General features: G+C 38.1%; 1 protein-coding gene across 2 annotated transcripts in view; it reads right to left on the bottom strand.

The window, feature by feature from the left end:
- Positions 1-22,530, bottom strand: part of LOC127444526 (protocadherin Fat 1-like) — a 142,242-nt gene extending 119,712 nt beyond the window's left edge. For both annotated transcript variants that reach the window (XM_051703928.1, XM_051703929.1), the window contains exons 1-2: positions 22,397-22,530; positions 15,891-19,174 (exon numbers count right to left, since the gene is read on the bottom strand). In XM_051703928.1, coding sequence (XP_051559888.1) covers positions 15,891-19,149 — 3,259 coding nt within the window. In that variant the 5' untranslated portion in view covers positions 19,150-19,174; positions 22,397-22,530. The remainder of the gene's footprint in view (positions 1-15,890; positions 19,175-22,396) is intronic.
- Between the last annotated feature and the right edge of the window lie 235 nt (positions 22,531-22,765).

A 22,765-nucleotide genomic window follows, 5' to 3' on the forward strand; every position in this document is an offset into this window, starting at 1 on the left:
TGAATTGACTCCAATCTTTGAGCCCTTCCTGATAACGACTGTCTGTCCTCCGTTATAACAACATTTTTACGAAGCATGAAATAGCTGCCCTATGACATAGTCGGCACTGATATTATCACTAGGCCAGCGCATTAGCGTCCCAGTTCATACCGGAGAGCTATTCTGTTCTCTTTTGGGAAGGTTGATAAGATTATGAAGTGCAGGTGTGTTTCATAAGGGGTGCTGCCTTGACATTTTGAAAGCCTTACTTCTTTTTTTCCACTCACTTTTCTATTTATAAACTTGTGCTCCTTGGAGTGTTTCTGTGTGGTGAGGATCAAAGGCGTTTAAAATATGGCAGGGAGGAGGCTGGCGAGGCAGTAAAACACAGGGAACAGACAAGTTATTTGGTTCAAACCCCAGATGTTTGACTCTTAACTAGGCTCCTAATTACATCTTTCAGTATCATTATGAATGTGAATTTATACCTAACCATTATCTAAGGGCAAAGCTGCACAAACCGGCATTCCGAAACAAACACCAACATTATGTTGGTTTGTGTTGGCGAGGTGCACACTAAAGCATGCAAATAAAAAATTTCTAAATGAAGGAGTACGTTGTTACGAGGTTTCAAACAAATGTGCAAGTTTCTAACAATATTATTGTAGATTTACTCATATTTCCAAATGCCAATATATTCTGTTCTGTGTGGTTTGTGTCACCAAAAAGCATAAAACATGCAAATAAAATAAACTAGTCGAAATTGAGGTGTCCATTCATTTTAAACATGCATGTTTCAAACAATATTAATGTAGATTCGCTCATATTTCCTCATGTAAAGATCTGTTGTGCCTTTGCGTTAATGTCGGTTTGTGTTGTTGAAATGCACATAAGAGTGTGAAAATCAAACTGAGTTTAGTTCAAATGAAGGTGTACGTTCTTACCAGTACAAAAACAGGTGCAAGTTTCTAATGATAACATTGCAGATTCGCTATGATTTGTTATGGCTTTGGTGCAAGCTGTTGTGATTATCTGCCAAGCGCAGAAGCCCAACAGTGAAATAAAAAGCATTCATCTTCATTTCTCATCTCTAACCTCTGAATGGAAAAGCTGTGGGTGTGACATTCATAGTCCCAGGATGTGCTATGCTAAAATGGCAGTTAACTTTGACGCACAGTCAGATACAGTTTGAGAGCAGATGCATCATACTGTTCGTCTCGCGTCGGTGGTTAGCGCCTCTCGCTTCGCACTCTGCTTCCACCAGTGCCGTGCTTACATCTGCTGTCACTCGCCTTCGATTCTCGTTGTAACAGTGAGTCTATGACCTCACAGGGGAATGGTGAATGTGGTGGTATCGCCCACCATAATGGGAATTGGCACTGCTGAGAGCTGGACCACGGCATAAGGAATCAGAGTATGAAATATTGGGCTACACATTAAGCTTTTTTATAAAGTCAAAACTGTCAATTCTTTCTAGTGTACATTTATAAGACCAAAAACCCCTTTACTGCCTTGTTTTTGGAATAGGTGGTTTTCTTTCTTTGAACCCCACTGGCTTTTATTTAGTTAACTTAAAAATGTCAAGTAAACATCAGCACCAGTTTTCAAAAATGGGACTTGATAGTTGGAGACGACAGTCAACTTTAACAAGGGAAAGTGTGCTTTTCATTTAGCACCCTACAATCAACTCCTGATCCCTCTGCATTCCAGAACCCTGTTGCCCCAGCAACATGGCTCAAGCAGAGACTGCATGGAGTCAGTCAGTCATGTACCCTCCACAAAATAAGTGGAAAAGAAATAGTCACACTCTTGAGAGAAGGAAAGAAAGAGTGAGAGACAGCGAGATAGGTCATAGAGGAGAGAGAAGTCACACAATAGGCTCAATATTTGAAACATAGTGGGAAATGTACAAGACAGAAAGAGAAAGCCTGAGCGAAATTGGCCAGGTACTTCCCCACATACTCTCCAAGAGAATCATGACAGGACCTGAAAGCTCTCTTCCTACCCCTTTCCTTCTGATGACACCATTCAACTTCTCTCTACCAACCGAGAGGTAGCCAAACATCAGAGGACAAAGCCGCCAGCACATTCCTATGTTATCTGGCATCAGGAAGAATCAGCCAGCCACTCTCCCCATAGGAAGGGCATATCGGGGATAGATACATTGGAGTTCACAGCACAAAGAACACTACATGCACATCAAACCTTTTTATTTCTCCACAAAGTCCCTTTACACTACAAGTTGGATAAACAGTAAAAAACAACCACATAGCACGAGGGAAGCTTGGACACCTTTTTATAGTAGGGATGGGTCACTATGGTCAGCTAGTCAACCAGTCATCCAACAACTGGCTAGTTGATAAAGTGAGATATTTTCTAAAATGCCTCTAGATATTTTAGTGGCAGTGTTTTAAAGGAATATTCCGGTTTCAATAAAGTTTAGCTCAATCGACAGGATTTGTGGCATAATGTTGATTACCACAAAAATTAATTTCAACTCGTCCCTCCTTTTCTTTAAAAAAAAGCAAAAACCGAGGTTACATTACACTTACAATGGAAGTGAAAGTGGCCAATTTTTGGTGGGTTTAAAGGCAGAAATGTGAAGCTTATAATTTTTTTAAAGCACTTATATTAATTCGACTGTTAAAACTTGTGTATTATTTAATTTTTAAAGTTGTTTAAATTGACATTTTTACAGTAATTTTAGGCGACATCCACACTAAAAGGTTTTCATTTGAAAACGCATCTTTTTCTCTATGTTTTGGCCTTCTGTCCACACTGAGAGGGCTTTTTTATCAGCGAAAATTTAGCTTTTTGAAAACGCTCTCCCAAGTGGATAAATTAGAAAACACTGTCTTTGCGTTGTAATGTGGGGAAACGGATACATCTGAAAACTATGACGTATTTGATGTCATGTGACACAGTCATGTGATCAAGTCAACCAAAACAATCAAGATGGCGGCCCTCTGTTATGGCGGCGCTGTTGTGCCGGATATCCACTTTGATAGCATTGTTAAAGATTAGTGTTACTTTGTACAACCTTCACATTGCATTCCTTCAAAGGCAACGGGAAGTTTACTCGGAATTGTGGTCCAGCAGCAGAACACGAGGACAATTGCGTTCACCGTAAATGAAGCGGCGATTTTTCCACATATGCAGTAAGGGGATTTAAGCATAACGAAACTATAACTTAACACAGAAAAGATTAGTAAGTGATTTTACCACACAAAAATAAAAAACATTTTTTACCACACACATATCCATTATGTCTTGTGGCTATACTTTTGAAAAAGTGAGTATTTTAATGTTCAAAAATTAGCCCACATTCACTTCCATTGTAAGTGCCTCACTGGAACCAAGATTTTGCTTTTTTTAAAGAAAAAATATTAAAAAGTAATTAAAAAATACATTATTGTGGTAATCAATATTATGCCACATACGCTGTTGATTGAGCTTAACTTGTATTGAGCCAGTATTATTCCTTTAATGTTGACAGCGAGCTGAGGTTTAGCTGTAAGACAGTTTACGCTGTAAAACCCATCAGAGATGTGTCACATCTCATGCTGCTTTTTTGAGCATCCCACCATGAGAGACTTTAAGACACTATATAAAGTTAAACATAGTCAAACTTCTAAAAATGCACCTTGAGACCCCTGCATTCTGTTCCATTTTGTTCAGTGTTTCCTAGACCACTTTTTAGCCGTGGCGTTCCGCTGCTACTGATTCTACAGTGCTGCTACTGAATCCACAGCAAAATAAATAATTTTGTAAAGACATTTTACATAAAGTTGTGCTCTTACAGTCTAAAATAAATGCAATGAGATACACAACTGTGTATCACAAAATAATCACAAGAAAAAACACCCTTCTACTGCATTGTCCTTGCAAGCTGAATGCAGACATAGTACGACCAGTGTAGTCTGATTCACGAACAAATGACTAGTTCTTTAAAGAGTATTTTAAAGAGGCCCTATTATGCTTTTTGGGATTCTACCTGTCCTTTAGTGTGTAATATAGCTGTTTGTGCATGTAAAAGGTCTGCAAAGTTACAAAGCACAAAGTCCACGCAAAAGGGAGTTATTCTCTCAAACAGACAACACTGCTCAAGAACTACAAGAAACTGTTGGATTGTAGTCCAGCCATTTCTTCTGTAAAGTATCTACGTCACTATATAATATATTTGCATAATGCCTGCCTAAGGGCTATCCACCCTCAAACAAACGTAGTTATAGCCTAGGCCAGGATGAGTTGGATTAGTATTGTTGCCATGTCGAGAGGACACTGTTTTCTTCACTGCGAAAGCAAAACCTCTTTGTTTGGACTTCCAAAGGCAGATGAATTGAAGAATCGGTGGATAAAATTTATTTAAATTATTTAGCAGTACAACCACAACCAATGCCGGATTTTCAAGTCAGTTACTCCTGAAAGATGGTGCAGTTCCCACTTTGTTAGGACAATATGGTGCTTCAGGATCACAACCTGTAAGTATGCTTGATTATTTGTGGATTTATCTGCTACCGAGAGTTCAAATACAGAGTTTTGTGTTGTAGCTATGGTGTACACACAGTGCACAGCTGTAGGCCTCTGCTAACCTGCTAGCTAATGTTATTGGGTTGAAATAGTTTTGCTAATCAGCTGAATTATGCCGATTGTTTGTCGTTCTTACTATCATGAATAGTGATTAAGTGTGGAGATGGATTTATTTTTTACAAACGGTAATTTTACGTCTGCAATCCACAGTAGTGCTCGGCTAACTTGCTATGTAATGTTATTGTTTTGGTAAAGGTTTACTATTCAGCTGTGGGCCGGGTTTTACCTAAAACTGTGTAACAAAATGGTCGATCTCAAGAGTCTTATATAATTATATAGTTACAAGCTGTAATGTTATGGCCGCTATCCACGTTAGTTCATGGCTAACTTGCTCACTAACTCTCTAATACCCCCCGGTAATGTATAACCGGGAGTAAGCCTCTGTTCTCTGTTCACATCTCGGGCGAAAAATTTTAATCTACACCCATTACAGCAAAAGATGTCTAACTTAGATGCACTATGTGTCTTTTACTTGAAGCTTTGTTAGGTTCACACTAATCAACAATGTACTTGTAAGAAAGCTACTAAATTAAAAGTTACCACTGTGAAACGTCCTGCTCAAGTCATGCTTGCGAAGGTGGTTCGGGTCGATCAGCTTGTTCTTCCAAACTTTAATTATTGGATTCGAACTGGTATGGCAAAAAACGGCGCCACTGTTACCATAGTTACAATTAGGGATGCACCGATCCGATACCTGGAACAGTACCGGCTCCGATACTGACGTTTTTAGACGGATCGGGTATCGGCCCGACAAGCCCAATCTAAATCCGATACTGTATGTTAGTCATGTTCGTTCCTGTCAAGCTCCAAAAATGACATAAAAGGACCATTAAAACACAATTAAAGTAGTTCATATGACTCGTGCATTTTATTCAAAGCCACTTGAAGACGTGCAATAGCTCTTTGAATCACAAAAGGCTGTGTTTTAGAAGTAAATATAAAATGCATGCGCAGCTCCAGTACGTTATTGAATGGCGCTGCTCTGTTTACACACGTGCGCGCCTTCACGCCATGCGCAATATTTGAGCGCTACTCACGAACAACATCTCAGATGTAGATGCTCAATAGTTTGGTTCACTTATAATAGGCATTTAGAATGGCACCGGAGGTGCATTTTACCAGAATTTGAATAAGAAGCCAATTAAACTACTGTGAACTTTCCTACAAACAGACACATACAGGACTTCTTGGAGAGTTCAGAAGGTCAAAATAAAAGCATGAGGGTTTAAAGGTGTCATGGAGGCAGAGATATGAACTCTGTTTCAATCATTGTTCAATAAATCCTGTTACTGTGATGTAAACATTGTGAGTAAATCCAGTTGAGCAGAGTGGCAAACAGCAGGTGAGTAATATCCAGACAGGGTATAGACACGATGAACAGATAACTCACAACAGTCTCATGATACTTGCAGGCAATAATGAAGACACAGGTATGTTTGACATAGTAGAAAAGTCTGGAGTCTCAGAGATACTATCAATGAGAACAGACAAAGAGTGTGTGTGAAAGCAGGGTATATATGCAGTCCTTGATTAGCCACTAATGATATGCAGGTGCGTGTAATCAGAACTCAGGGGAGAGTGAGCATTGACGGCAGTGAGGAAGAAAGAGAGAGAGACCGGTGGATCCGTGACAAAAGGTGCACGATTGAGATATACTCTTGTACTGGAATTACTGTTAATTTTGCTGCTACATTATCCAGTATACTAGTTAACAATAAAGTTTTTCTTAATAAGCAATACATTTATATTGAAATAATGTGCAGTTAGAGGTTTGTGTTTCTTTACATATTAAAGAGTACTCCCAATTAGTTCCACACAATAATGTAAAGATATTCTAAACTGATTATGCAAAAAAAAAATAACACTGGTATCGGATCTGAGATACTGAGATTTCCGATATAGGAATCAGATCGGAAGAGAAAAAGTGGTTTCGGTGCATCCCTAGTTACAACAGTGTTTACAGCTGCTCAGGAAGCCTGAAACTCGGTCATGGTAAGGGGTGTTACATTTCCGATGCACGCTCTACGCGGTTGACCAATCACAACAGACTAGGCCAGCTGACCAATCAGAGCAGACTGGGGAAGGGGAACTTTAAAGAGACAGGACCTAAATCAGAGCATTTGAGCCAGAGGATGAAAATAGGTTTAGCAGAAATGTACAGTATGAGAAAAATAATGTGTTTTTTTGAACATTAAAGCATGTAAACTTATTCCAGTAGACCCCCAAAATAAAATCATGAACCTGTAAATTAGCATAATATGGGCTCTTTAAAAGACTCACAAGTTACCAGTTTGAATCAGTCTGATGAAATCGTCACTGAATGACTCACTGAATCAGTCACACTCAATCAGCATTTGACTCACTTACTCAACTGAAGTTATTAGTTTGTGAAACTTTGTGAAACAGTATCATCAATGACAGGTTGTTCATATGACAACATCTAGTTTAAAAAACATTTGCAACAGTAATGAAGTTTTTTTTCTAATAAATTATATTGAATTAAAATATATACTGTTGCATTGTCTTTTTTTATTAAAATATAATTTTATTTTTTTGCTTTTAAACTAAATCTATTTGGCTCAACAGGAGCTCCCTCACTACAAAAACAGAATTCTGTATGAAAACACTGATTTTGTTGTGCTCCATCTAATGGTTTTTGAATGCAAGAATGGGTCTTATATAAACACCCCCAAGAAATTAGTGTTATTAGTTGGCAACCAGTTGTTCAAGAAACCCATTGACAAGCAGATTTTGAAAACATTTCGTTTGCACATACCTATTTAAAACCGAAACGGTAAGCCAAAACCGTGCACTTAATTTAATGTGACAACTGGTAGCTATTGAGTGGATAGAGTGCTTTCATTTTCAAAATGCCACATTTACACAAATGCTTTATAAAACACATTGAAAAGACAGAGTGGTTCTGAGTCTTCAACAAAATGAATAAATGGCTTGGCAGAGCATATGCGCTTAAATGAGTGAAAGATGTTAAGAGATTTGTTAATGAAATAGCACTAAGAACATAAATTAATTGCATTTAGAGCATGTGCTTGAATGAAGGACAAAGCTTTTTGGCCTTTCCTGATGAGTAATTTATATTTTAAACATCTTAAAAAGAAGTTGTATACGTTTTCTCACAAAAGTAATGTTACATCACAAGTCAGTCTACATTTTTTGATAATCAATCACACGGGGAACTGCACTGCAAAGCCACTAGCTTTCTACACTGGCATGTGGCAAGAACAGATATTTCTGAACTGTGAACGTCAGCGAGGGGATCAGACATGGTTGCATGCTCAGCAGTATGGTGCATTCTTTTACCTAACAGTCTGGCTCAAGCAGGTATGTCTGTTTTTCAATGTCTGAGTTAGTGACTATGGTGTCAAAGTGTTTTTATTTATTTGTTTTATTTTTTTTTTCATAAAATGTGAATTGCAGGTTTCACATAGTTAATAAAAATAACTATACAAATATTTAATGGGCAGAATTGGTTTCACTGTTTATGAAAGATTACAAATGGTGATCTGTTTGTAACAAAAAGGCATCAGATTATATATACTGTCATTTTCAAGTCTCATATTTGTGGAAATTAAATTACAGCGATGATGCAAATTATATGTATTTAGAGGGATGTATCATGTACCAAGTAATTTAATGATCTGAAATATATAGCTACAGTATTCTATCTTTGTTGCATGTGGAGACTAATCAGACAGCTCAAATTTTTCAATCTTTAATAGCCTTTCAAGTTGTAAGTGACCACAAAAATAATGAGAAAAAAGGTGATTGAAATACATCAGTCTGAGAAGGGTTACAAAGCTATTTCAAAAGCTCTGGCACTCCAAAGAACCACAGTGAGAGCCATTATCTACAAATGGAGAAAACTTGGCACAATAGTGAACCTTCCCAGAAGTGGCTGACCTTCCAAAATTCCTCTAAGAGCACAGCAATGACTCATCCAGGAAGTCACAAAAAAGCCAAGGACAACATCCAAGGAACTGCAGGCCTCACTCGCATCAATAAAGGTCACTGTTCATGACTCCACTATCAGAAAGACACTGGCCAAAAATGCCATTCATGGAAGAGTGGCGAGGCGAAAACCACTAACCCAGAAGAACATTAAGGCTCATCTGAATTATACCAAAACACACCTTGATGATCCTCAAAGCTTTTGGGAGAATGTTCTGTCAAAAGTGGAACTGTTTGGAAGACAGGGGTCCCATTACATCTGGCATAAATCAAAGACAGAATTCCACAATAAAACCATCATACCTACGGTTAAGCATGGTGGTGATAGTGTGATGGTGTGGGAATGCTTTGCTGCTTCAGGGCCAGGGCGACATGCAATAACTGAGGGAAATAAAATTTCTCTACAAGAAAATCCTAAAGGAGAACATCCGGTCATCAGTCTGTGAGCTGAAGCTCAAGCACAACTGGATTATGCAGCAAGACAATGATCCAAAGCACAGGAGTAAGTCCACCTCTGAATGGCTCAAAAGAAGCTAAATTAAAGTTCTGGAGTGGCCTAGTCAAAGTCCTGACTTGAACCCGATTGAGATGCTGTGGCAGGACCTTAAACGGGCAGTTCATGCTCAAAAACCCTCAAATGTGGCTGAACTAAAGCAGTTCTGCCAAGAAGAGTGGGCCAAAAGTCCACCACAGTGTTGTGAAAGACTGATCTTCAGTTCTCGTAAGCGTTTGGTTGCAGTTGTTGCTGCTAAAGGTGGCACAACCAGCTATTAAGTTAAAGGGGGCAGTTAGTTTTTCACATGGGTGATATAGGTGTTGAATAACTTTTTTGCTTCAATAAATATATATATATATATATATATATATATATATATATATATATATATATATATTTGAAAACTGTATTTTGTGTTTACTCAGGTTGCGTTTGTTTTATGTTATATCTCGTTTGAAGATCTAAAACAATTTAGTATGAAAAACACACAAAAATAGAAGAAATCATCAAGGGGCAAATACTTTTTTGCAGCACTGTAAATGTCATGTCAACTTTACTAAGTCTGTGAGTCTTTCTGATAGAACAAGTATTATTTGAGCTTTAAAGTTGTTTAAATTGTCATTTTTACAGGTACATTTTAGGGTTTGTTGACTACATCATCATGGCAACAAAGTTGTAAAATTGACTACAACTTTACAAGAAAAGGTTAGTAAGTGATTTTATCACACTAAAATCATGTTAACACATATTGTTTATGTCTTGTGGCTATACTTTTGAAACAGTGAGTAGTTTAACGTTTACAGATTGTCCCCATTCACTCCCATTGTAAGTGCCTCACTGCAACCCAGATTTTAACTTTTTCTTTTTTTAAAGGAGGGGCAAGTGAAAATTAATTTTTTTGATAATCAATATTATTCTACAAATGCTGCTGATTGAGCTTAACTTGTATTGAACCTGGAATATTCCTTTAACTGTTCCTTTAACAAATGTTTTAGTACTTTTGAGAAAGAAGTATTTGAAATAAGACATTTTTAATTTACACAACTCAATTCATAATTTACTCAATCCAACAGTTCTTAATGGATTTGCATGCCCTCAGCAGCCTGTTGCCAAATAATGAGACCATTTCATATTTTAACAGAACACATTCTTGCAAAATGTATCTTTGCAAAGACATATTAATTAAATATATTTCATTCATGCATTCATTTTTTGACAATACCACTAATTACAACAAAACTCATAATGTATATATTTAACACATTGTCATATCAACAACATTTTCATTGGACATTACTTGGGGTTTTTTATTCACAAAAAGATTTTAATAAGAGTGATTTGTTTGGGAGGTAGTACTGTATTATTTGCTGTGTAGCCTCAAAAGAACCGACTCATAAGTGTCACTGTTCGAGAATCGGAACTACACTGGTCGAGTTGTATATTTTACGCTGAAAATTCAAAAGAACCATTTCATAAGGGTAATTCGTTCAGGAATCAGACAACGGTTGGCCACATGATTTGAGGAATTATGCTCAGCGGTTAAGGCTCTGGGTTACTGATCAGAAGGTCGGGGGTTCAAGCCCCAGCACTGCCAAGATGCCACTGTTGGGCCCTTGAGTAAGGCCCTTGACCCTATCTGCTCCAGGGGTGCCGTATCATGGCTGACCCTGCACTCTGACCCCAGCTTAGCTGGGATATGTGAAAAAAAAGAAAAGAAATGTGCAAATGTATAATGTGTGATAAATAAATAAAATTAAATTAGATTTTTTTTAAATTACAATTAAACATTAATTATTATTATTCATGTCCACAGCACAGCCTGTGCGGGATGAGTTACACAAAAAATCTGTGTAATTTCTGCATACAGATTAATATTTCCTTTATAGATCCTTTATTTTACATTTTTTTCATCCAATTTCAGTCTTTTCTGTATCTTTGAAAGCTCCAACATTCAGCCACTATCTAATAAACAAATTTGTTTTTAGCTTTTTATTTTATAAATCAAGTGTAATTTAATATTTTTGCTGAAGTCTAAGATCTCTGACCCGTGACTTTGCTTTCCACTTTTACTTGTTCCCTTTTACACAGGAGTTTTTTTTTAAATAAAGGCACCAGATTCTTTGAGCGGCTCTGGCGACATTAATCAATTTAGCAGAATACCTCAATGTCTAGTGCATCTGTGCTTGTGTGTTTCGTTTTATTCATTTTTTCACACACCAATGGCAGAATTAGCCTGGTTCGAGCACTAATTAAAGTCTCACCAGGACTCAACAAGGCATCCAGCTCTTGACATGTTTGTGAGAACTTCAGACGTAAACTCTGATGATGGAGGTTCGACACACAGACATTCAGGAGAGGTCACTAACCATTGGCTGCTGAGACAAAGCAGAAAAGCAGCCCAGAAAAGAGGTCTTATTGAGTTGCAAGAGTATGATAAACTATTACTGATGCAATGAAACCCAAAACATGACCAATCAACGCTAAGCTCCTGACCTGAGGTTTTTGTGGGCAGCTTTCACTCCACACAAACAAACAAAAATACAACTATGAAGATGGCATATAAATGACAGAAGCCTCAGAAACTACTGGAGTAAAACATGTAGGGCTGAGGCAAACAAAACAGGAGTAGAAATGAACAACGGACAACGTTTAATTTGCACATTCCTTTCTGCAACCCCACCCCCTCAGGGTCTGCAGAAGTAGAGAATAAAGTGGGTAAACAACACAAACACAACCAAATCTGGCCCAGATGTGTCTGAATCTTTCCTTTGGTGTTCATTCTCGTAAAGCACGACTAAAGGTGCACCCACTGACTATGGCAATGGAGAACCCTCTTTCTTGAAATACCCATTTAGTGCAGCACAACAAATGACTCTTTATGACTACTCTCCTTTTGGATTCAGCCTTAGTTTTACGATTGATTCCTTGCATGAAATGTGATCTCCAACCCACATGTAGTGACCTCAAACCTAAACACCTCCTACCCACCCCTCCAGGTCAGTCCCTCTTCTAATTTTTCCATTCCCATGAGAGCTGCTCAGGCATATTTGCTTTGCTACCAGCTCTGGCAATGATCCTTAACAATGGAACTCAGATAAGGACAATGGCATGGCTCCCAGAGCAGATAGATCAATTTGAGGGTCCAAGAGCGGGGGAGCAGGTCACAGACTCCTGGTGGCCCACATCTATAATAATAACAATGTGGAGGTCAATCACTTGGGCTCCAACATTTTGAACTTCCTTTATATTTCCCATATGGGTTTTCATGACTTTGGGGACCCTAACTTATTCTGCACAAAGAAAAGTATTTTAGTTCAAAAGTGTGATGACAAGCCTATTCAAATTTCTAACTTCTTTCTGATTCGCACCTCAAGACACCATTTACCATTTTGTTCCTCCAAAATCAACTTGGAAAAATATTGAAGTAAACCTCCATCTATTGGAAGTGCAGCAGAGCCCAATCTCCATAAGACTGGGCAGGCACAATGACCGACAGATGGTCTTGTTGGGGGGGCAGCCCTATGCCAGTACATCCTGTCATGCTATATTTACCACCAAAGAAAACAAAATTTACCAAAAGGGATCCATAGCAAACTTACCTAATTTACTTTTATTGATCAACTGCCCTGGATACTTTAATATAAAATTACAGCGAAACTGGTAAAACGGTTTCCTCCTTAAGTAACTTTAGGGATCTTTTCTTTCAAGTATAAGTTGTTATGCATAAACCCAGACTTTGATCGCATGCATGCTAAAAAAATATTTTATGTATGAAATTTCACTGACCCATTTGCACATTAATCATTTAGCGCAACATAAAAACACATCAATCTGAAAAAAAAACATCCTCAGACTTGATATTCACAGTTTTGTGAGCTGTGGCTATACTAGGCCTTCACTTTACACTGGGTGGCCAATAGTGCTCCTTGTCAAAAGACCGTTGGAATTCCAGACTGCTTATTTCAAGGTTTTGGCACAGGTGCTTTGAGTGGTAAGAGTAGCTGAGAGAGGTATTAATACATTCTTTGTATAAAGATAATGAGGCCAGAAGTTGACTTTTGCCACAGAAATGCATTTGGGTTCAAAAAGCACCATTCCCTTACTCTCAATGGCTCAAACTATAGGCAACATACTGTAAGTGTTAAGTAACTTAAACTGCCAAATATTTCTGTAAATTTACAGCCAAATTCCTACAGCAGTCTACTGTGATTCTTAAATACAACAGTTTTCTGTCAATAATGTTGCATTCTGGGAGATCAAGAGCAGGCTCACTGTAAAGTGACCAGTTTTATGGTAAATCGCTGTTATTTGCAAGGTATTATGGGAAATATATATATATATAATATATTTACACATATATATATAAAATATTTTTGCCAAGTGTAAATAAACAATTTCACGGTTTTTAACCGTAGATTCTAAATTCTTACGGTTAAATTAACTATGACATTTTTAATCATTGTTAATACAAATAATACAAGTAACTAAGACTTCAACAAAAACAAAATAGTAAAATACCCATGTAATTTCTTAATGCCACAGTGCATGCTGGGAACTGCTGGGCATATCACACTGTTACAGTTAATCTGAACAAATCAATGTGTTCAATGAATAAATAAGATTAGATTTCAAATATTATTTTTTATTACATGTTTATTGTTTAATTGCATAATTTATCCTATTTACAAGTATTTGCATTGATTTAATTAACATGAATGAATGCTAAAACCGGTACTGTCTCTTTAACAAAGCCAGCAGTTCTGTAAAGAGAGTCTGTAGATGAGCGCATGTTAACGAGAGAGGACTTAAATGGCTTTATCACATCTGTGCCATGCATGATAAGAATTAAAAGTTTCTTTGTTAATGTTTTTAATCAACAACTGACTGTAGAGAACAGAAAGGGTATTAAAAGAGACATTACAGAATGACAAATGGGTCACGTGGATCTCGTCTTTGCACACACATTATACGGAACAACTTTTACTCTCAACGCACTGAAAGCATCTTGCAGCTGAATACTTCACCACTAAACTAGACAATTACTAGAGAGTGAAATGTAGGCTAAACATTTAGCAGCAAGTTGCCAAAAATATACATTTTAGTTGCATAGCAAGAAATTTGGTGAGTGATTTCCTCTCATTGTTGTGGATTGTTGCGCATAGAGTAAAAGGTCGTTCTTGAAGTTTAAGAATCAATGTCGAGATTGTTTAAATGAAGATAGAAATGCATCATAAAATTGATATTTTACCCACCCCTATGTATTAGTACAGTGTTATACTGAAATGTACTATAGAGTGTAAATCAAATTTAAGACTTTTTAAGACCGTTTTCAAGACTTGAACAGTTAAAATTAATACTGTATCCCCATACCAAAACAAACCCACTAAAATCACAATCTAAAAAAAGTACTTACATATTTTCCACAAATATATCACATTAAAATTGGTTTATGTACCATTATATAAATAAATACAATTCAGAGGTCGACCACTACTGGATCTTGCTGATACGATGATGTATTGAAAGAAAGGCAATTAATCTGCCAATATTTTTTAAAATTGGTAGCCTACATTAAATGTTCTTAGTATTTCCATCCTTTGATGTGGAGGGCCAGACAGAGGCTACAAGAGTCAAAATGTAATTAAATTCCATATGCAGTTTATGGTGCAACCAAAATACTAATAACCATGGAGAGAGAGAAAAAAAGGTTTGATTCATAGCATGGAACTTTTAACTTTAAAGGCTAAAATACAACAGGGACTCATATTTTGAAATATAAGCACTTCAGTGTTTCCAGCAGCTCATTCAAACAGATAAGGGAAATAAAATGTGCACTCCTACAATAATCTACAACGTATTACAATATAAACAATTAAAAGTAAACATTGCATTTATTTAATTAATTCTTATTCTTTTAAAGTTTGATAATCACATTAGGTCATATCAAGATTTCTGTCTTTCCGCCTCCAAATTTAAGACCTCTTTAAATGATAATTAAGACTTCTGTTGTATCATTTAAGATATTTAAGACTTTTTTTTATCTTTAATTTTGAAAAACTGAATTTAAGACATTTAAGACTTTTTAAAGATCCGCGGGAACCCTGCCATAACAGTAAGAGCTATAAAAAAAAACTTAATTACTTGTAAGTAGTTAATTATTGCTGCCAGTAGTGTATTGTACAACACTGCTTACAGAATTGTACTGTAATTACTTTAAAAAACAGTAGCTGCCAGTTTTTGATGAATACAGTGAAAAAACTGTGTTTGAGCTTTACATTATGCATGCTGTATATTTGCATTAAAATGCTAAAATGACATTTTTTACAGTGTGTGCCTTAAATAGTAAAATAATCTATAAATGAGAAATAGTCACTGCTTGGTTTTCTTATTTAAAAAGAGAAATATACAATAAAGACTCAAGTGGAAATATATGTGTACACGGAAGCTGGGGGTGGGGAGGGAAAGCAATCCTCTTAATACCACGGCAACTAGTTTGGAATGTCTACAGCAGGTCTGAGAGGCAGCTGCTCCATCTGTTCCTGCCATCAATTCTCTCTCCTCCGGCAGAAAAATGAAAAGAATCAGGATGCTCTTCATCAGCTCATTCAAAGACATCCAACTGCTACCACCAACCTGCACAAGTATCCAACTGATGCTACACAAAATATAAATCCCTCTTTCTGTACACACAAAATGCCTCTAATACAGCAAGTCCTTTCACATTTTCACCCTTCATATCACTGTACACTTTAATGCATAGGAGACTTGTTGCTTGAATAATTCATGACCCGACAAATCATCCCCCACATCCCTCCCCAGTCTTGGAACAGATATAAAGGATAGGGAGATAACTTACCAGTTTCTTCATCGATAATAAAGATCCCCAGGCCTGACCCATCCCGAATGGAGTAACGAATATCTCCGTCTCTTCCTTTATCCTCGTCCTGAGCAGTAATTTTCATCACTGATGTTCCAATGGGCACATCCTCTTTGATGAATCCCTTATCCACGAATGATGGGAACAACGGTCTGAACAGATTCTCGTTCACGTCCACTACCTCCACATCAATGTGACAACTTGAGGACAAAGATATGGGTTTCCCTTTGTCTTTTGCTCTTGCTGTAAGACTGTACACCTGCTTTTTCTCATAATCCAGATTCTGCACAATTCGCACAGCACCGCTCAATTTGTCCACTTCAAATTTCCCATCCCCATTGTCTACGAGGCTATATCGTACCTGGCTAGAAGGTCCAACATCAGGGTCGTGAGCTTCCAGCCACATTATAACAGTACCAATGGGTAGATCCTCCCGTACTTTGACCTGATAGTTTGGGGGAATGAATTTTGGAGGGTTGTCATTGACATCCTCCAGTGTGATTTTAAGTAACACAGTTGAAATAAGTTGAGGTTCTGCAGTGGACTGATCACGAGCTGCTATTTGAAGCACAAAATAGGGTTGCATCTCACGGTCTAAAGGCTTCTTCACCGTAACAATACCTGTCTCCGTATCAATAGCATATTGATCTGTGTCAGCCAATATGGAGTATCTGACCACCCCATTATCCCTAAGATCTTTATCTTTTGCTTCAACTTGAATGATTTCTGTGCCAACAGCAGTGCTCTCGCTGATTTCCACAGAGTATGTGTCCTGCAAAAACTTAGGGCTGTTGTCATTAGCATCCAGAATCTTTACATCAAGTAGGCGTGAAGAGGACTTCTGGGGTATTCCAAGGTCATACACAGTAATGTTCAATGTATAGTGATCGGTTGTTTCTCTATCAAGCGGAGCATATACTTTGAGCCATCCACTGTCCATGTCAATAACAAAACGACTATCTGCATCACCCCCAGAGATAACGTAAACCAGTTTTCCATTAAAACCACTATCAGAATCTGAGGCACTAAGATGGAGAATCCTAGCCCCAACAGGCAAGTCTTCTTTAACCTCAGTCACACTGGGAAATGTCTCTATGAAATGGGGCGCAAAGCGGTTCACAGAGTGAATGTCTTGGAAGTTGTCTTCGGGTTCATTTTGGCTGTGGATCTTGCTACCTTGCAGGAGCTTTTCCGCCAGCATGCTGGCGACTCCAGTATCAACACATTTTACTTGGACTGGTTTACGTGCTGTAACCACAGTAATGTTCAACAGCATGGGCTGAGTTTCATGTTCTCCATCACTGGCTATGATCTTCAAGCTGTGAACGGACACTTTTGCAGCCTCACCCTCACTCAACGGCTGCTTCAAAGACAGCACGCCTGAGTTTAGATTCAGATCGAAAAGATTCAAGTAATTGCCAGCTTTTATTGAGTACCGCACCAGCTGCAACTCATCAGCATCTATAGCAGACACTGTTGTGATCTGCTCACCAACACCATGGTCCCTTGGCACTGTAACGTCACAGTCCACATTTTCAAAAAGTGGCTTGTTGTCATTTAGGTTGTTAAGCGTGACTGTAACCTGAGTTTCCACCTCACGGCGGAAAGGAGAACCCCAGTCTGATGCCCGCACTTTCAAAGTATAAATTCTTGGCATCAGTTCATAATCCAAAAGCTCCGAAGTACTGATGACACCAGAGAAGTAATCAATTACAAAAGGCTGTGGATTCACATTGGTGATACTGTAAGTGACATATCCATTCTCCCCACTGTCTAAATCAGTGGCTTTCACTGTTACTACACTAGCACCTATTGGCATATTTTCATCAACACTAGCTCTGTAAGATGTCTGTTTGAATTCTGGGGCATTGTTGTTCACATCGATCACATCAATAATGACTTTAGTTGATGCTTTTTTGTCACTGGTCTCAACTTCAAATTCATATCTGGACACAGAGTCTGCATGTAGGGGCCCAGCTGTTGTGATCAAGCCGGAATCTGCATTAATAGTAAAATGATTTTTATCCAATTTGTGTCTAAATGCATATTTAAGTTGAGGGTACTTTGGCACTGCTGTTACCATTACAACAGGTGTGTGTAGAGGAGCAAATTCACTCACATTGACTCTGTAAATAGCTTGGTTGAATTTAGGCGGCCCTACTTTAAACTGAGGGGATGTGACATGGATGACTTTTGCAGATGAAAACTGGGGTGGACTTCCTTTGTCTTTGGCTTGCAATGTTAAGTTGTATCCAAAGGGTTGACTATCCCAGTCCACCTGCTTAACCGCTTTGATTTTGTATTCCTTGCTGCCAGGACTTGTCCTCATGGCCTTAAACTGCTGAAGAGGGTCACCTGCAACAACGCTGAGAGATGCTATCTCACCATTAGCTCCTTGGTCATTGTCTTCAACATTCACAATAGCATAAGTAGGGTCCTTATCGGTGTCTGACGGTGCTAGTGTTACTGCAGTAATGACTGGTGCATGCTCATTGGCCTGCTCCACTCGTACCGTTAGCTTAGCCATGCTGCTAAATCCACTGCTACCATACAGCTTCATGCCTCGATCCACTGCTAAAATCTCTAATTCATACTGCTTTGTCTCAGAATAGTCCAGCTTTCCAGTTAGCGTAACCACACCGCTTGTGGGGTGGACCGAAAACATGTCTGTCCACTCCCTGAAGCTGTAGTAGTACTCTCCGTTCGTACCAATGTCGGCATCCGTTGCCATCACCTTGGCTACACTTGTGCGAATAGCTGCGTTTTCAGGTATTGATACGCTATAAGAAGTTGGGGAGAACAGTGGCCTAAGATCATTTGTGTCCAGTACCTGAATCCTTACTCTTGTCCGAGCCTCAGCATTTGAGTTCTTTTCCATGGCTTTGACTGTGAGAATATAGTGGTCTCTAACCTCCCGATTAAGATTGGCACTGCTACCTCCTTTGGTCCTTATTCGCAAAAAACTAAAGTCTCCCAATTGGTACTCCTCAGCTTTTAGCAGGTTCTCGTTGTCTCCCGACACAATTTTGTACCGTATTTCCCAGGTAGGGTCTGTGATGTAGATTCCCATTTTGACAGGACTTTCCACATAGGTTTTAGCAGCAGAGTTCTCATAAATGGTGGCATTGTAAACAGATTGGGTAAACTGAGGGACAGGTGCTGTGTCAAGGCTTTGGTTCCTGGTGCAGCCGCACAGGAGCAGCAGAACCACCAGCAGTGAAGTCACGTGGTTCTGCATGTTTGCAGAGCACTCTTCACTGAAACTGTGGAGAATAAGGAAACAAAGTTTAGAGTTAGATAATACAGTTCCCTCTGAAATAATGTTCCTGATTAATTCTCATGCATGGTATGTAGAACTGAAACGATTAGTCGACGTTATCGACAACATCGACAATAAAAATTGTCAACAAAATGCATTGTTGTTGAATAGTCGTTTGATCTCATTTAATGTAACATGAGGTCACATTAAACTCTAATGATGACGTGCGAGAGCAGCACCGCAGTTCGCGCCTGACTGAGGAGAGGAAGAATTACACAGCTCACAGTCCAGATGCACTCTAAACTTTCCAAAGAGCTTCAGGTGATGTAGATCGCAAAGTATGAGGGAATTATAATGCAAAAATACAAAATAAGTAAATACAGAAGCATTCTCGTTGTGGAATAACTGGAGCTGGAGCTGGAGCTGCCTCTCCGCTGAAGCAAAACTTGCGTTTCGAGTGTCTTTAAAGGAAACACCCCGGCATTACATCTTAAATGCAGTTATATTTCATGCGAAATAGCTTTATTAAAGTTCAAATAATACGGAAGCAGATCATGTAAATAACTACAAACTCCGAAACTGGCATTTTTCTGTGCGGTCAGCGTGTCTTCTATGAATTCCACGAAGTGTCCCGATCTAAGGGGGGGAGATTGAAACTGCACCAGGCTGATGTACTCTCTGTCACGGGGACGCTCGTCCCTTGAGTGTACGCACTTAATACAGCTAGATTATAATGTGATGGCTCGTGACTTACTGAATCATACTATATGTGTCACTGTGCATTTCTTATCATGAAGAAAATTGGCAATACACAGCTTTATTAATAAGAGAGAGTTTGTTTGTTTTTTAGTTAAAGATGGATTGAAGTGAACAGAAAAGTTATACACTGCAAGAAAATACGTTTTTGATTTATTTTTGTTTTGGCTTGTTTTCCAATATAAATATCTAAAACTCCTTTAAAACAATGTACATTTTCTTTAACAGCTATACTACAGAAGAAAAATAATTTTAACTGAGAATGTTGAATATAATATTAAAAATACAAATATTTTAAAATATCTAAAAATCCTTAAAAAAAGATGCATTCACCTGAGAAGCAGCATATAAGATATTTAGACTTGCTTTTAGAGAACAGATCATGAATATAAGTATATTTTGTCTTTACTGCACTCGCAGAAGTATAACCAAGTGAAAAATTTACACCTATATACAAAATAAACTTATCTTTAAGATACGTTCTCTTAAAGCAAGTCTAAATATCTTATATGTTGCTTCTCAAGTAAATATATCTTGTTTTAAGGATTTTTAGGCCATTTTAAATTTAAAACAAGACAAAAATCTGTGAATTTCTTTACCTTTAATTTAGTGAATGACATTTAGGGGTATTTTTAAAGATTATTTTGTCCTCTTTATTGTTAGTAAGCACGCTAATACAACTTTTAAGTCGGGCACAAGCTGAATAATCGGTTAAGAGCTAATGATTAATTGTTGCAATAATCGCCGAATAATCGTTCTAATAATCGTTAGATTAATCAATTTTCAAAATAATCGTCAGTTGCAGCCCTAATTGTATGTAAGGTTTGAGACCTTCACCTGAAAAACTCAAAACTAAACAGCTATTATAATATTTTGAAACAATTATTCATGGGAACAGACAGCATAGTTTACTAACAACACATGAACATCAGCATTTAATCTGTATGTGCTTGTTTTTGGAACATCGTGGCTTGGAACAGATGTGATTAGTAAATCAGTGTCCACAGAAGCATGTGCTAGCTTTTTGTCAATGTTTACAGCTTCTCCATTCTGTATAGACACTATGACACCACATAGGCCAAATGATATATTGCTGTGAACACTGTACATATATACACGAAAGACACTTCCATCCTAACAAAGTCACATTCCACTGAATCCTGAACAAATTAAACTATATTCTCAAATGCTCCTGCCATATATCTGCTTCAGCTAAGGACGGCACATGGTGTAAAGAGTTGTATTCAATGCCATGTTCATTTAAAAAAAATAAAAAAATAAAATAAGAATGGTGAGGAAGGGAAAAATATGAACACAGCTGAAAAGCTGATTAAATGTAGGTAAGCTACTATTTTTTTTATTATTATTATTTCATGTACACTATTCTGAGACTTAGCAGTTCTCAGTGGTGGTGTTTCTATTCAAATATCAATTCATAAAACATGTCTTAATGTCAAGCAAATGCACCATTGTATTCAATCTGTTATTATCAGTTAGTAATGCGCGTATTATATTTTTGTGTATCTTTAATAATCAACACATAATGAAAGTACAATTTGCGAGGCTGACCATATTATACAAATCTCTGGAAAACTTTAAGCGTCCGTATGTATTCGCATAAAGTAAATCATTTAGAGTCCCACATATTCGGTCAGCTTTCCTGCAGCACATGAGAACCGATAAAAGCACAAATAATGAGGCAGAATAAAACGTTAATACAGCATTTAACATTAGTATGTGATTTTATGTGGAAACACATTTACAACTGAGGGCTTCACACTGCATGAGCGTGTGCTCGAGCTTTCAACACTTATCCACTGTATCCTCGCGACTATTAGTGCCCTCGAGCCTATAAAAATCAGCGAGAGCCTTACGCAGTCAACACAGTCACGTTCAGTTCAGAAACTAAATCCTTCAGAGACGTAGCTTTTTCGGCTGTATCAAAGAACGTCACAAACTATGTTGTTGGCACACAAAACAACATTAGGTTTAGAAATGTTCACATAACACGGAGACCTGTTGTTAGCTCTCCTAACTATGCGGTAATTTAGCTTTTGTAATTGAAACAAAATAACAAAGTAACAAAAGAAGAGCTGCTGTTGTTAAAATGTATCCCCATCCCCCTCAGGTCCGTCAGTTTCTATTCATTTCACGTCGCCACACTGATGCCTTCATGCGCCGACCAGATGTATGGACTGGTCCCATTCGAAAACAATTAGCCGACAACTCTGGACTGGCTATCTTAAATAATTCAAACTCAACCGAACACATTGAGTATTCAAACAGCTTTGCCAAGCCACGGCCAACTTCAAAGCTGCCCTATTTCCACTGCAAAGACTCCCAACAGCAACTTTACAAGCGAGCAGAGTGAAACTTTTACCCATTTCTGAAAATAGCACTGAACTAGAACGCTTGGCGTCAACAATTAAGAGGTCCTCGCGTAATTGTATGCATCCCCTGTCATACATACCTATTCCAACACTAACGTCCTTTGTTTGGTGGCTTTTCGTGAAGTTTATAAGTTCCGAACGTCTGCATGGTACCGACAGTCTTAGCCGCACTCTCCAATTCACTCTGAACAACTCTCCTTTCCTACACTCTCTCTCTCTCAGTCTCACACAACACACACACACAAAGCGCTCTTAGTATCTCTCCGCGCTCCCTGCGCACCGTACGGATCTACTTCCTATTGGCATGACGATGAAACAGCCGTTGCTCTCCCTTCAAAGTGGGACGGGAGAAGTGTTTGATGTTTTATTTTACGTGCCAGTCCTCTGTCTTTTATGAGGAGATATGCTGCATCATAAGTTCTCGGTACAAAGCAGAGAAATTATCTCCT

This window comes from Myxocyprinus asiaticus, chromosome 8 (assembly GCF_019703515.2).
Source record: "Myxocyprinus asiaticus isolate MX2 ecotype Aquarium Trade chromosome 8, UBuf_Myxa_2, whole genome shotgun sequence".
NCBI lineage: Eukaryota > Metazoa > Chordata > Actinopteri > Cypriniformes > Catostomidae > Myxocyprinus > Myxocyprinus asiaticus.